The sequence below is a fragment of the Amblyomma maculatum genome, chromosome 2 (assembly GCF_055883805.1).
Source record: "Amblyomma maculatum isolate TAMU_Amacu chromosome 2, ASM5588380v1, whole genome shotgun sequence".
NCBI classification, from domain to species: Eukaryota; Metazoa; Arthropoda; class Arachnida; order Ixodida; family Ixodidae; genus Amblyomma; species Amblyomma maculatum.
In genome coordinates, this window is record NC_139345.1 from 43,705,283 (window position 1) to 43,720,925 (window position 15,643).

The following is a 15,643-nucleotide window of genomic DNA, read 5'->3' on the forward strand; positions in this document are numbered from 1 at the left end:
AAGGGGAGAAAAAGTAAAGTTGTCTATGGAAGATGAACTGAGACTTCAGTTTCACTTTACTACTATGTCCAAGTTTTTACTATACCTGGGTTTACTATAGCGGGATTCTACTGTACAGTCTTTCTGCTTGTCGAGCAACAGGCGGTCTATCAACCTTGTTTTGTACACCAACTTGACAGAGTGCATAATGCCTTTGTCTATTGGTTAAAAGTAGGGTGTGGAGTTCGGAGGGAAAAATAACTTTCGTGCTTTTGGTGCTGCAAGAAGCATTGTTCACAAAGAGAAAGACATCAGGATTGTGAGCTTTCATCTTGTGATCAAATTTTAACAGCCAGAAGTTAAAAATGCTGGATGTCATTCATGCATTTTAATTTGCTTCATAGGTGACAGTAATGCAATGCCAGTGGCTGAAACAATGGGGTCGTTTTGACTTCCCAATCAAGGAGAAGCACTCCTTCTCAGTTCCTGACATATACAACAAAAAGGATGCTGATATGGAGCAGAATTTAGCTAAGGGAATCTGAAGTGCATCACGTACGAGTTGGCACACTTCAGTTTCATTGTATGAGCCCACCTGGGTTGTGTCTCTTCTAAATAGTGAAGAATTTACTTTAGGGACCTGAAAAAGTTGTCCTTAGTAAGCGAGTGTCTCTTGTATGCAATGTTGTTAACATGGCAGACAGAGGAAACCAAACAAACCATTTTCAAGAATCACTACCGAGCGTAGAAAAAGCTGCGATAAATGAGCACTATCATATTCCTCGCAATCGCTGTCTGTTGCCTCACAAAGGGTGCGGCTGTATCGTCATCGCCATCGCTGATTGTGTGTCCGGGGAAGATGGCGCTGCCCACATAGAAAGCGCGACAGCTCTCGAGATGAAACAGCAGATTCATCAGGATTTCTGCTAGGGTTTCAGGGTTGGAAGCCTCGTAAAAAAATGCGGGCATTCATGCTTTACGATTTTAACGATCATCAAGGCTGGGAATGCCCTGCAGTTCATCCAGTCACTAATCGGTTTCGTGTACGCAACAAGGACTGCCGCCGGCGTACGCGCTACTGGAAGCGATGCTCACAGCGATTGTCAAGCTTCAGCTCCCGACTTTTTAAAGTATGCTTAGGTTATTTTGTGGTTATTGCTGTATCCTGTAATACTAAAGTGTTTAGTGCTCTTTAGGTTGATTAGTGTTGTTCAACCCGATTTGCGCATTGCTGGTAAGTAGGTGAGCCTACATGCATGGGAAAATACATGGGTGCGTGCTTTTTTCTTTTTTTTTTCATTTCTATTTTTTTTTTTGCTCGTCCAGATATACCGATGATCGGTTATAACGATCGGATTTTTTGGTTTCCTCAATACCGTTATAGGTGGACTGCACTGCAAATGCATTCACACGCATTAACAGGAAATTGTTCAGGAAAGCCTAAAGAAGTTATTCATACTATAGTATGTATTTTTATGAGTGCAGTGTATTCCTTCCCAAATTCTGGAGGTAAAGCACTTCACTTTGCAAGCCTTCCTGTTGCTCTATTACATTTGAAGCATTCTTACATGCTCGCCACCCTCAGAGGTGACACTTTTCCTCTGAAATGTCCTCGTAGTCATCTTCTGTGGAACATGTGCCATTTACTTGCGCGAGTATTGCACAGTCTATAAGCTCTTCGGGAGCACACAAGATCCACATCTGCAGATACTAATTCTTCAAAAGATTCTGGTACCTCAGCAGTCTCTTGGATTCTCACCCAAGCTTCATCTTCTAGGAAGCTTTTCACAGTATGCATATATGGGCCCTCTTATATCATGTCACCACATTTAAAGCCTGCTTGTCTGAAACGGTTTTACGCAGCTTCATTTCTCAGATCATTCTAGACACCTGAAATCACCTGAACAACAAACAATGCATCAATTACTATAGTAAAGTCTTGCTGCCTGTCTAGCAATAGGCGTTCTACCGGCCTTGTTTTGTACAGCAACTTGACAGAGTGCATAATGCCTTTGTCTGTTGGCTGAAGGTAGGGTGTGGAGTTTGGAGGAAGAAATAACTTTGGTGGCTTTGAGCACGAGAACTTTGGTACTTTTGGTGCTGCAAGAAGCATTGTTCACAAAGAGAAAGACATCAGGATTGTGAGCTTTCATCTTGTGATCAAGTTTTAACACTGAGGAGTTAAATATGCTGAATGTTATTCATGCATTTTGATTTGCTTCGTAGGTGACAGTAATGCAATGCCAGTGGCTGGAACAGCAGGGTCGTTTTGAGTTCCCAATCAAGGGGAAACACTCCTTCTCAGCTCCTGACATATACAACAAAAGGATGCTGATATGGAGCAGAATTTAGCTAAGGGAATCTGAAGTGCATCACGTCCGAGTTGGTACACTTCAGTTTCATTGTATAAGCCCACCTGGGTTGTGTCTCTTCTAAATAGTGAAGAATTTACTTTAGGGACCTGAAAAAGTTGTCCTTAGTAAGCGAGTATCTCTTGTATGCAATGTTGTTAACATGGCAGACAGAGGAAACCAAACAAACCATTTTCAAGAATCACTACCGAGCGTCTCTTGTAGCAGTGTCTCTGATAACGAGATTTAACTGTACTGCCAAGAGACACACCATGATGTTTTCACTGCGCAGCACCTTCGCGCTGCCAAGAAATACACTGTGGTGGACAGCGACGGCGCAGCGGAGGGGCACGCTAACGACTAATGTTATTTTTTTTTCAAGCTCTCAGCAGCGAAAGTGGGAGCTGGGCTCTTATGCTAGTAAATATGGTACGAGTACAAGAAGCCTGAGCAAAAGATCGCCGCACCCAATGTAGCCACACCAGCATGGGCGATGCAGAGATACAATTCATCTTGTTCACTATAATTATAGCAATAATCAACACAGAAACCTCGTCGCTGAGATCGCTTAATCTCTTGCATCTGAACGAGCTAGCCTCCTTAACGCTTTTTTTTTTTTTTTTTTCAAATTCTCGGGTGCAAATGTTGAGGGTGGGTTCATTATGCGAGTGAGTTGATTACGCGACAAATACAGTATCGTTTTTTCGCATCGTAAGTGCCGCCCCAAGCCGATTTCTGTATATCGAACTATCGATAAATCAAACTATTTCGCGATCCCCTTCGAGTTCGATATATCCGGGTTCGACTGTACTACAAGCAAGCACAAGTACTATACTGCATACACTATTACAAAAAGCAGTGAGACTACCTAATAAAAGTGAAGAGTGACACAGAAGGCGCTGCCAATCATATGTTCTAAACCATTCTCAGAGGCTTACAGCAGTCATGTGTCGGTGATTTCCCTGCTGAAAATGATAAAGGCAAAATGACAGACAGACGGACGGATGGACGGACGGACAGATAGGTAGATAGATACAGTCGAACCTCGATATATCGAACACGGATATATCGAATTATTGATTATATCGAACACTTTCTATATCACGCGGAAAATCGCATGCATTTTTAATTTTTTATTTCGAACGGCGTCGGTTGCCAAATGAATAAATCGAACTCCTCCACCTCAAACCATGTGCACTCTGTTAACAGGAGGCGATCTTTCCCTCAACGCCCTCGAAGATAGCGGGGGCGCGATGGGCGTTCCCGACTGCTGCGCACGATCACTGCATACATCGGTCGCGCCGATGGCGCCATTTGAACGTAGCGGCGTATGCACGCGGCGGCTTGGCCGGGCTAGGGTGGCTAGCCTGATTTAGTTCGTCAACGACTAACCGCATCTCGGCGCCGCCACTTGTGCTGCGCCAGTCGTTGTTATCGTGTGTGGCCTAGGCAGCCTAGGTGGCCTAGGCCTGTCACGGCGTGGTCGGTGTTGTGATGGCTGCAAACGCGAAGAAGCGGACGACCCTGACATTTGCTGCGAAATTGGAAGTGATCCGCCGCGTTGAAAATGGTGAAAAAAAGTCAAGCGTCGCCGAAGCTTTCAGCATACCGAGGAGCACTTTGAGCACTCTGCTGAAAAACAAGAGTGACATAAAGGCCAAGGCGGAACAAAACCAGCACTCAGGCGCGCGGCGGGTGCGCAAAGCTGCCTTTGAAGACGTTGAGAAGGCGCTGCACAAATGGTTCATCGATGCAAGGGCCCGGAATATTCCTGTATCGGGACCGATGATACAACAGAAGGCCAAGAACTTTGCGTTCATTCTCGGTGCCGAGAACTTCAATGCCAGCAGCGGTTGGCTGCAACGTTTTAAGGCCCGCTTTAACATTGTCGGGAAGACAGTCTCAGGGGAAAGTGAGGACGCCAATGAAGGCGAGATCAAGAAGTGGCTTGAAGAAGAGAGGCCTAAGATTCTCGTCAAGTATGAGCCCAATCAGATATTCAATGCTGACGAGACAGGCCTGTTCTTGCAAATGCTTCTGCGACAAACGCTGGACACGCGCGGAGACAAGTGCCACGGCGGCAAGCAAGGCAAGGCTCGTATTACAGTTCTGTTGGCTGCGAATATGGACGGCAGCACGAAGCTGCGACCACTTGTCATAGGCAAGTTCCAAACCCCGAGATGCATGCGCAACTGCCCCAGTGTTCCGGTGACATACGCATGGAACAAGAAATCGTGGATGACTCGGAGCTGGCGCGTCAAGGCCGGACGGTTTGCCTCATCGTTGACAATTGCACAGCACACCACACTGATGTCCAGCTGAGCAACATTGAAATTAAGTTTTTGCTGCCGAACACGACGTCGAAGCTGCAACCATTGGACCAGGGCACTATTCGCGCTTTCAAATCCATTTATAAACGTCGGCTGATCGACATTTTGCTTCTCAAGCTGCGGATGGGCCAAGAGCTAAAGATAGACCTTTTGGGTGCCATTCAAATGCTGAAAGCCTCGTGGGACAGCGTCAAGCAGTCGACAGTAGTTCACTGCTTTCGGCATGCGGGTTTTGTAAGCCGCATTGAAGAAGCTTCCGAGCAAGCAACTGAAGAATCAGCGTTGGACGACGGCACAGAGGAAGAATGCCAGCTCGAAGAAACCTGGAGCCAGTTGGAGCGCTTTGTCGGTGCTGAGCCACACAGCATGTGCATTGATGACTTCGTTGGCGGTGATGACAGCACCGGAACAGTGGCGGAGTTGACAGATGTAGAGATTGCGGCGGAAGTTACTGCTGAGCGGCCAAACGAAGACGCTGCCGAGGTTGATCCCATAAGCGCTGCCCCGCTCCCGACTGCAACTGAGGCTGTAGCTGCTTTGGACCTTGTACGCCGCTACTGCGGCGCAATAGAAGGCGCTGGACTATCACTTGTGGACCGTTTAGACTACGTTGAGGACGCCGTGGTTAAGCACGCGGTTGCCAATTTGAAGCAAGCTACGCTGCTACAGTACTTTAAGCCAAAGGAATAAATACTTTGTTTGAAACTTCACGTGAGTATTTATTGCGCCACTGTGCCACGATTGGTTCATTGATTGATTTGTACTAGTTTCTGACGCGTTTTCTACGTGATTTTGTATATCGAATTCCGGCTATATCGAACTATTTTGCAATCACCGCGCTGTTCGATATATCGAGGTTCGACTGTATAAACAATGACAGGAGATCTCGAGGGAAGCCAAGAAAAAAAGGAGAGAGAGAGAGAAACAGGATGTGCTCACCAAAAAGAGGAAACAGGTACTGTGCCAGCTGCAGCAGTTCCACGGAAGTGGAGTGAGTGTTTGCCAGGAGCGCCCACCACAAGTCGAGGCAGTCCTCGAGCAGGTACACGTGTGGTGACTGGCGCACGTCCACTCCAAATGCCACGACCGGCAGTAGGAACGGGTGCAGCCGCTCAGATTGCGCACCCAAGCCGTTTACCACCTGCAAGTGAGTGAGTGTATGTACCCAACTGTGAAGGAATGCCAGTCTACTGTGTCAGTGATGGGAGCTTCAGGAAAGATATGCTTGAAGCAGTGAAACAGGGGCCACTTACCTTGACTGCGCAACAAAGCAACATTGCACACAACAAACAGTACTTGCAACACTGCAGCTGCACTGCTCAAGGGATGTTAAAGGGACGCTGAGGACAAGCAGAAGCCGGCCTGAAACTATACGGTACCGCATTCTAACCGTACAGAGGCCACCTTTCACTGAAGACGGACCTTCCACAAGATAAAAAAAAGACTAAAGAAGAATTGATATACAGGCGTTGTGATCACCAGCTGATTTAGGCAGTAAAATACTTGCATCACCTCTGTTTTTCAGATGCAGATCTTTGAAGGAAAGATACACTGCCACTGCTATATTTAAAAACTGCTATAATGCTACACTTAAAATTGTTGCAACCAATACCGTTTAATGTACTTAGATGCCATGAATTTGAACTAAGAGGCAGGAAAATTTTACCTGTGGGAGAGAGAAACAGCTTTATTAAGAAGCAACCTTTCATTTTACAAGAGTGGATTGATGGCCAAAAATATTTCAAGAAATTACAATGACGGTAGTGTGGTGTTGGATTTGTGAAGTGGTGTAAGGCAAGTCACCTTCACGTCATCAGCTGAGTCTGCAGGCATTCACATGCAACTGTGAACAAAGCTGCCCATTATGCGATGTTAGTAGCTCTTCCCTACGAAAACACAAAGGTTAGAAAAAAAAAACTCATTCCAGTAGAGAATGTTGTATTGCCCAGTTCAATAGAGCAAGGCTGCTCAAAGAAAGCAGGCCAAGACTCTTCAGGCAGCATGCCTAGAGAACGACAATACGAACCTGGACGAGGGTGGTGACGATGGCACAACGCAACATGTGATGTTCGCCACAGGTCTCCCACAAAAGGGGAAGATACTGCACCAGTTCGCCGGCGTACGGCATTATTTGACTCCCAACCCGCTCGATGATGAACGATGTCACGTGCAGGATACTGATCTGTGCAAATGAAAAAAAAGAACAGATGAGTGTGTCACAGCACCCAAATGCTGTTGCTCCATCATGTTGATATTCAATTGACAATTATGCGCAGCTGAAGATTCAATGCGGGCACTTATACAACGTTTATTCTTGGGCATATGCTTTATTTCACAGAACGAGAGAACCCTACGCTCGTGTATGCACAAAGAAAACAAAGAAGTTGCCATCTCGAGCTCTGCCCAGAGAGCCTTCTTCCTGCAGTTGGCCCTTCTAATATATTTTTGTTGGCTTCGATTAGAGAGCTCCTGCGGGCTTGCCCAGTCTTGGACAATGGCAGTCCAGAATATTATTCCTTTTCATGCCGATCTGTATCTCTGCTCCTCACTTTAACCCTTTCATTGGCGAGTTTTTCTGGGACTGCTGCACACTCCCTGCCGGGTTATCTTGCACATTAGACGAGATTTTTTTACATGTCAGCTCCATGGAAATTTTAGGCCAGTAGTAATGCACTACGATGCTATTCAGGACATGTTTGTTAAACATTTTTATTATGTTCCGCAGGCTTACACTTGTTGCCCATTTTTACAGGCAGCTGGATCACTTCTTAGCCGTCTTTGTTCGACAAGGTTTCTAGCTCAGCTGCTTCATTGTTGTCACTTTCATTTGCGTAAGAATTCATTGGCATTTTCTCATTTTCTTTGTCTATCAAACTATAGATGCACGTGGCACACTGTTTCGCCATGGATGCGGTGCTGAGAACAAAAAAGTGGTGTGGCGTTGTTGATGGTGATGATGCGGATGGAGAAACATCCGATCCACATGATGTTTCAAATTTAACCTGCAAAAATTATGCATTTATGTGGCTTCTCCTCAGATGGTGCAACATGTCTGCATTACAGCAGAATCTCGTTGATATGTTCCCGGTTTGTCGATTTCCCGTTTCATACGTTCAAAATCGCGAGCCGTAAAACAGCTCCCATAGAGTTACACTATTTTTCTTCCAGTTAATACGTTCCCGGAAAACACGATTTCCCGGTTACTGCGCTAGAAATTTCGGCAAACTATTGTCGTATAATATGTTTACGATCAATCAGACATAACCTAACGAGCGCTCGCGAAGTGAAAAACAGATCAGCGGCGCTCCATCGCCACAGTTGCTTTCTTGCAGTGCACAGGTGCAACGGGGCAAAGCATCAAAGGAAGCCAACGAGCCAACAAACATGAGGCGCCTGTTCCTGCGGAAACATGACTCCATGAGGAGAAACGCGGTGGCTGCTTTTGTGGTGCCTTAGGGGCATAAGGATGAACCATTTGGTAACTACAACTACAATGAAAACTCATTAATTCGAAATGGCGCTATGATCAGTGCGGCGCCCGAGAGTAGGTGTTGGCGGCTGCGATGGCAGCTGCTGTCTGCTCTTCTCTTCTGCGCAACCTCCGAAGCTTAAAGCTAAATACAGCTAGTTAATTCAACCCCTATTATTTCGTAAATACTGTTACGTATTTCTCTCACTGTGGTCGCAGCCAACGCCCATGAAATGAATGGGATTCTAGGTTTCCAAGTTAAAAAAATTACGCGAGAAATTTTTGTTTCCAACCTTTCTTTTTTTGCCACGGTCGTTCACTCTTCCACCCGTAAGTCATCAAAGAAAGCACGGGGTCATTCGCAATCATGACGCTAGCTCTTTTAGCATCATTCACTTCACTTCAAAAGGCATATGCAATATCCTGGGTTCCAGTGACGAAGTGAAAACGAGGCCTGCACAACCAGGCCAGCGCTGGCACACTGCCCCCCGACACACTTTCTTTTTTTTCCCGCTACAGCTAACAAAAGGTAAACACACGGAGATGTTATCGCGGCGCAACACCTTGGCGCAGTGCCAAGAAGTTCGCGGTGAATGCAATGGTGACGGCGCGAAATGTAGCGACGCGCTAACGAACGCTTTTTCTTTTGCCCCCCCCCCCCCCCCCCTTTTTTTTTTTTTCAAATTTCCACTCAAATTCCCAATACATTATGCGAGGGGCATGAGCAAAAAAGCGCCGACTCTAAGTCATGACGATGGCTTCTCCACGTCACTAGTGTAAGGTGGCGAAGCATCCAGAAAACACCAAGGAGGCGATCCCGGCTCGTCATTTGTTCTAGGAATCAGATCTGTTGCTAAATCTCTTCAGTGCTTAGGAAAACGCAAACATGGACTGAATTCTGCGAGAGCTTATACTTCATGTCTACAAATGCTAATCTACACCTTTATGCAGTGAAAGTCTCAATTTTAAATGTCTTTGTACCTCAATCAGCAGTTAATTTTCTTTCTAATATTAGGCAGTTCAGATCATACGTTTCCCTGGATAATACATTTTTCCCAGCATTCTTTAGGAAATGTGTCGAGGTTTTATTGTATTATTGTTATACGAGCAATATCGGAAGTGGCAGTTAAAGGGTTAAACAGCTCACAACTTGACTTTTGTTCAGCAACTTCTTCAACCCCCAGGCTGCACATCCCGTTGAGCAAGAAGCAACACTGCACAACGTGATTATTCGGATAGATGTAGTGTTCAAAGTAAAGCTTTTCAAAATATGGCTATTTTGAAAATATGAGCGTGCTGCCATCACGTTTAGAGTGAAAAAGGATTAAATGATTCTACCTACAAGCTCGCAATCAATAAATAACCAGACGTTCTCTCCTACACACTGTTTTTCTTTTCAGTAACTGGGCACGACAAAAAGTAGCGTGTAGTGATGCATTTTTCATTGTATATAAGTGGCACAGCTGCACAAGATGCTAGAAAGTATGATAAGCATTATGTTCAATAAGGCCCATACCCTTTAAGTCTTGAAACCATACCCCTTAAGCCTTGAAACAATAAAAATTAATTTTGTCTAATGCAACTGCTTAAAAGCACGCAAGATATAGTGTAGTACAAAATTTAAATGTCTTACCTTTGTGTCACACTCTGTCACTTGCTGCAGCAGCTTGTATAAGAGTGACACATAGGACTCCAGGTACTGAAAGATTAGAAATAAGCCTTGTCACATCTCTTCCAGTCAGCCACCTCAATAGAAACTCAGTCATCATGTTTTGAGCATGACTTAAAGCAAGCAGCTATTAAGCTCCTTGCTTCTGTGCACACGTCAAACCAGTCATTCTTACCATTGTTGCCGCTGGTTTCTGTGCAACGTTTATACTGATAGTTTTATGGATTAGCTTCTACCCAGTATACATGAGCACAGCGCAAGAGGATGCAACTAAAAACAAGCCGTTTGTTGTTAGCCATTTAATTATATAGAGGGCATCGGGTAATCTTTTGTATCTTGCACAATTAGGTATTTCAAGGTTGAATAAAATGTGAAATTCCTATCTAAGCAGTTGTAAAACATGGTAGTAACGCTTTTTTCAAGTCCATGCTACTTCACGACTGTGACGCAGCTGTAGGTCATGCTCATGACGCGAACTAAGGTACACGTAGCGCAAAGCTACAACGTAGTTTCGTGGGTAACGACTGTCGCGATGACCGCGACATGAAACTCGCGGGAAAAAAGCAAGTAAAACAGGAAACTTTGCGAATGGCACCTTGCCCCCCCATGCCCCATGGGCAGCGTTGTTGTCAAAGCTGCGGAGGAAGGACAATGCTTTCGTTTTCATTTTCATTCTGAAAAATCAAACTTTTGGACTCCGCAGAGTCCAAAATATTGGCCGCAAAAATGTACATGTTCCTACGAGGCCTATGACGGTTCCTGAATGAAGCCCCAAGTATTGGTCGCCTACTGTATTATGGATCTTCAATAGGCCCTTCAATGAAATGAAACTTCAATGAAACGTGCCCACACTGTGCCACATTGCACCAATGAGTTTCTTCTCAGCAATGCAATGCCAGACAATGGGGTACTACAACATGACAAGGAGGTCAAATCACTGCATGCCAGTGAAGAGTTGCACACTTACAGGAAGAAACTGCTCCGTGTTGAACTCAAAGTCATCAACAGGTGGATATTCAAGTTAAGGCCACAGTCACCCCATGGCAAATAAAAATCATAAGCAATCATGCTTCTATGCAATACCTGCATATGGTTCTCATTATGAAAAATTTGACTGGAATAAAATGTAAGAATGATGAAATACCGTAAAGCATGACAGTCACTGTGGTGGCTAACAATAAGATTTAATATCCTGAAGCTTGGCAGCAGCTGATATATGTGCAATGAAACTACATTAGGACTGAACATTTCCAAATAATTAAAAAAAAAAGTTATACCTGAAATACTGCTACATTACAAACTGGCTACCCTCTGAAGTTAGTTAGAAAAAGCTTGCCAAAAGCGTACAAATCCAGGGAACAAAATAATTAGCCAATTTGTGAAGATGCTACTAGAGAGCAGAAAAATAGCAAGGAACCATATGTACACAAAGCCATATTTCTTTTGCCAGCATACAGAGATAAGTAAGCAGAGGCTGAGAAACCGTTCAGTCACATAGCTTTTAGCAGTTTAATTTTCAACCATTTCTGTCGCAGTTTCAAGAGTAGTAGTTTGATACACAGTTTCCCTTCTAGACTATGATAATCTGTTTCATACTGTCTTTGCATACATACTTCAAGCACAAATTGAATTAACTTGATTTCTGTATGTCTGAGTTAGGCCAACAAAGTTTAAACGGCTATTTCAATAACACAAAAGCAAAGGATATCAGCCTTGACAGCTCCAGCTGCCGTGAGACGAACAACAAGGTCTTCGCAAGGATTGAGGGACTCAATCAAAGTCTTGTACAAGACGGGCCTCAGTTCAGGCGACAATTTTACACCAACCCACTGTCCAATCAGCCATGCCACACGACGACGCACGATACGGTACCTGCAAGTAAACGCATAAGGTAACAGCTGAGCAAAGTGCCGAGCAAGTGCAGTGCTGGAGAGCAAATTCATGACAAAAAAAGTCCTAATAAATCATACCTTGGCTCAGTAACTTTCAACTCAGGAATAAGGACATGAAGGAACCAGTTGTCGAAGTCCAACTCATCATGTAAGTCAAAGGCAGCAAGACCCACGGCCGTATAGACTGCAATATAAAAAGATAATCGTAAGGAAGTGTAGGCAAACCGTTCGCCATTCACAACCATCATGCAGGCAGGTGTTCATCAGATAAAATTACTGTGATGCAAATGGGTTTCAGCAGTCTCTTCAGCCCCATTTGATAAATCGAGCTTTTGGTTATTTCGAACATTTTTTTCTAGTGCCCTGGAAGCCGAATTAATGAGAGTTTACTAAACAATAAGCAATGAAATAACAGTACTTTAGCCATAGTCATGTGCAAGTTGCATGTAAAAAGATTTAGGCTTAACTTGGCCTATTAGGCTTACCTAAGCCTAATATGCTGAATTAGGCTTAGGAAGGCGTAATTAAGCCAATGCGTGTCCAGATGAATTGAGACTTCATTCCCTAATCTGTGCTTGGTTAGGCCTAATTAGCTTTGTCCTTGACTTTTGTTGTGGTCATAGCCACTCATAGCAAGTCCTAGTAAAACCATGTATATGGGAGCTAGATCTGGTTGTTGTCGTAGCAACTCTCGGTTAGGCAGATGGAAATTGGAATCCGCAAATTGACAGAACTCATCACACAAAGGTAGAAGTGCTTTCGTACTAAAAAGCCGAGTACAAGCGATGTCGGAAATTGCTGCTTTAAAAGAAAACTCCATGAGCTTTTACCGATACTTCCGAGTTTACAACGTTACCACATTCCTTATGAGCACTGCTGCCAAAAGAACCGTTCTTCAGAATACAGAATGGGCCCGACAACACTAACATGGAACAGCAGAATTGCAGACAGCACAAGGGCAAGCTTACAACTGTTTTACAGTAAACTCTCGTTATTTCGGCCTTCAAGGAACTAGAAGAAATGTTCAAGCAACCAAAAGTTTGAATTATCGAATGGGCCTGAAAAAAATTCCAAAAGCCTCAAAGCAATTTATATCTAATGAGCAAGTGTATTGTGGCTGTCGACATTTGAGATGAAACCTAAGGGAAAACAAAATTTTTCCCAGTTTCGTTAAGTACTTTGCTTTGAGCACACTATTGGGAACATTAAAATACTCCAAAATCGTAGGCATCTGCTACCCCTTTCGTAGTGCGACACAATAATAGCGGTGCCTCTTCACAAAACAGCCCAGTCGCATATCCACGCGGTGAAGCATTGCGGTGGCAGTTTCAGAGTGTCAGAAGCGGCATGTGGATGCAAGCGAGGGATATATTCGTAGGTGTTAAAACAGTACGACACCCTTCCAAAATAAAAATAAAATAGCAGTAATGCGCCAGTCAGTTCAGTTCAGTCGTTCAGTCGTGTCCGACTCTTCGTGACCCTATGGACCATGTCACGCCACGCTTTCCGGTCTCTCACTATCTTCCTAACATCGCATAACTTCATCTGCAGTGCCTCGAGGATGCCATCTAACCATCGCGTTCGCTGCCTACCCCTTCTCCGGCGACCCTCAACCTTTCCCAACATCAAATCTTTCTCCAGCGACTCCTCTCTTCTCATCAGATGACCAAAGTAGCTGAGCTTTAACTTTAAAATTTGGCCCTCCAATGAGCAGTCAGGGTTTATGGTCGACAATATCGACTGATTTGATCTTCTGGCAGTCCAAGGAACTCTCAAGAGTCTTCGCCAGCACCACAATCCAAACGCGTCAATTTTTCGGTGGTCAGCCTTTTTCACAGTCCAACTCTCGCATCCATACATCACAACTGGAAACACCATAGCACGAATTATACGGATCTTGGTTGGCAGACTAATGTCTCTGCTCTTTACTAGGTGGTCAAGGCTAACCATTGCTCTCTTTCCCAGAAGCAGGCGTCTCCTAATTTCATGGCTGCAGTCTCCTTCCGAGGTAATCTTGGAGCCCAAGAACAAAAAATCTGTCACAGCTTCCACTTCTTGTCCATTGATGCTCCAGGAATGCGCCAAGCAGCATCCAAAACGGTGCCCAGTTGTAGCCACGGGATTGGGGCAAATCAAAAGCGAAACCAAAACTATGTGACTAAGCTTGATTTTGGAAATTGGCAACTTCCAATCGTCGTCGTACCTGCCAATGGTGCCCATGAAGTGCGTGGGCAACACTGTTCCATACAACTGAAGCTCACAGATGTCTCTTTCGGTAATTACTAGCTGCGTGGGTTGCACACCAATGCGATCTCCAATTATAGACTGAGCTTGCTCATGTCCAAATTAATGAGTGTCTTATGACACAGACATATATATGCTAGATATTTTTAATTTTCTGTCCTTTTCTTTTCAGTGATTAGATATTCAATATTAGATTCGATATTCAAAGGATTTTTTCCCCATGTCTATATTCATTTTGCATGAGAAAAAGTTTAGTATTCACACACCCTAATGATAATACAAACCTTAAAATTTGTTAGTGAAGCACCCCGCAGGTACTGTATTTACTTAAATGTAACAGGACCGCAAATGTAATGTGAGGGGTGACTTCACATATTGCCCAATAAGAAAGAATAAAACAAAGAATGCAACATTACACCAGTGTTTGAAAATATTGTCTTCAAAGTAAGTGCAGTCTCATTAAAAACGCTCACTCATTGTCGTCAACATTTTCGGAGGCCAAATTCTCGGAAATAGTCTTCCTCTTCACTGTCATCTGCACAGATGACGTCATCCCTTGTACCATTGGGGTGGTTAAATATCGAGCACTCCATAAACGAGCGAGCTACCATGCCGTACAGCAGGCTGCACCAAGCGGCAGAAATCCACTCAGTGATCTGGGACACGCACGGTCGCTTGATTGGCCCCGACAGGGTCAGGGCCTGATCCTTCCAGATACAGTCAGTATACAGTTGAACCTCAATATAACGAAGTCCTACTTGCAGCCAAAAATTTTGTTTAATAGCAAATTTCGTTATGTTGAGGTTCCTATGTTTTAGCTGCCCAAATGAAGCAACAGGTTCGTGGAACACAATTGAGAACTTGTAAATTATGAATTCAGGAAATAAACAAGAAAATCTGGCAATAATAGTGCTAAAAAAGGGTACCGGATGTTATTTTGTATATCAGGAGCACATAATGAGCGACAGTATACAGGCGCGAACTGATCATTTTTCTCCGAGTGCGAAGAGCAAGCACAGTGCCTAATACTCAAAGCTGCCACCACAGGTCGCCACTGATATCATCATCATCACTTTAACGGGGACGCTATCGTAATATAGTGAACTAGATTAGTCAATGTCTGCATCGCCCATGTCAGCGCGGCTACCTTGGGCGCGGCAATCTTTTGCTCAGCTTTCACATATGTGTACCATATTTACTTGCATAAGAGCCCACCTTCCACTTTTACTACTGAGAACGAGAAAAAAAAAAGCTAGTTGTTAGCAGGTCTCTCCTTTCACGCGGGCCATCGCAGTCCAATGTATTTCTTGGCAGCTCGCCAAGCTGCTCCACAGCGAACATCATGGTGTGTCTGTTGGCATTAAAAAAGGGGGGAGGGGGGTGGAGGGACTTGGTAGAGTGCCAGAGGGCCTTGAGGTGTCTTGCTTGGCTGGTCCCGTTGTGCAAGTGTGCAAGCCTGGTTTTTGGTACGTTTGGTACGTTCACTTTATCATGCAGCCATTGGGGTGGGTGTCTTTTGAAGCCAATGATGCTGAAAGCCGGTGTTATGATCGCAGTTGACTGTGTGCTTTCTTTAATGATTGATGGCTGGGATAGACAACTCCTTCACCAAAAAAAGAATCTAAACTTTTCCCCACATGTTGAATCCTCCCCAAACTCCTCAAACTCGCGCCGATTTTTCTTTAAAAAAAAAAAAATTTGAAGTGGTT

At 44.4% G+C, this 15,643-nt stretch overlaps 1 protein-coding gene across 2 annotated transcripts in view; it reads right to left on the reverse strand.

The window, feature by feature from the left end:
- Positions 1-15,643, reverse strand: part of Impbeta11 (importin beta11) — a 49,368-nt gene that overhangs the window by 17,987 nt on the left and 15,738 nt on the right. For both annotated transcript variants that reach the window (XM_084594046.1, XM_084594045.1), the window contains exons 13-18: positions 11,769-11,874; positions 11,507-11,670; positions 10,766-10,806; positions 9,763-9,828; positions 6,687-6,842; positions 5,600-5,801 (exon numbers count right to left, since the gene is read on the reverse strand). In XM_084594046.1, the coding sequence (XP_084450172.1) occupies positions 5,600-5,801; positions 6,687-6,842; positions 9,763-9,828; positions 10,766-10,806; positions 11,507-11,670; positions 11,769-11,874 (735 nt within the window). The remainder of the gene's footprint in view (positions 1-5,599; positions 5,802-6,686; positions 6,843-9,762; positions 9,829-10,765; positions 10,807-11,506; positions 11,671-11,768; positions 11,875-15,643) is intronic.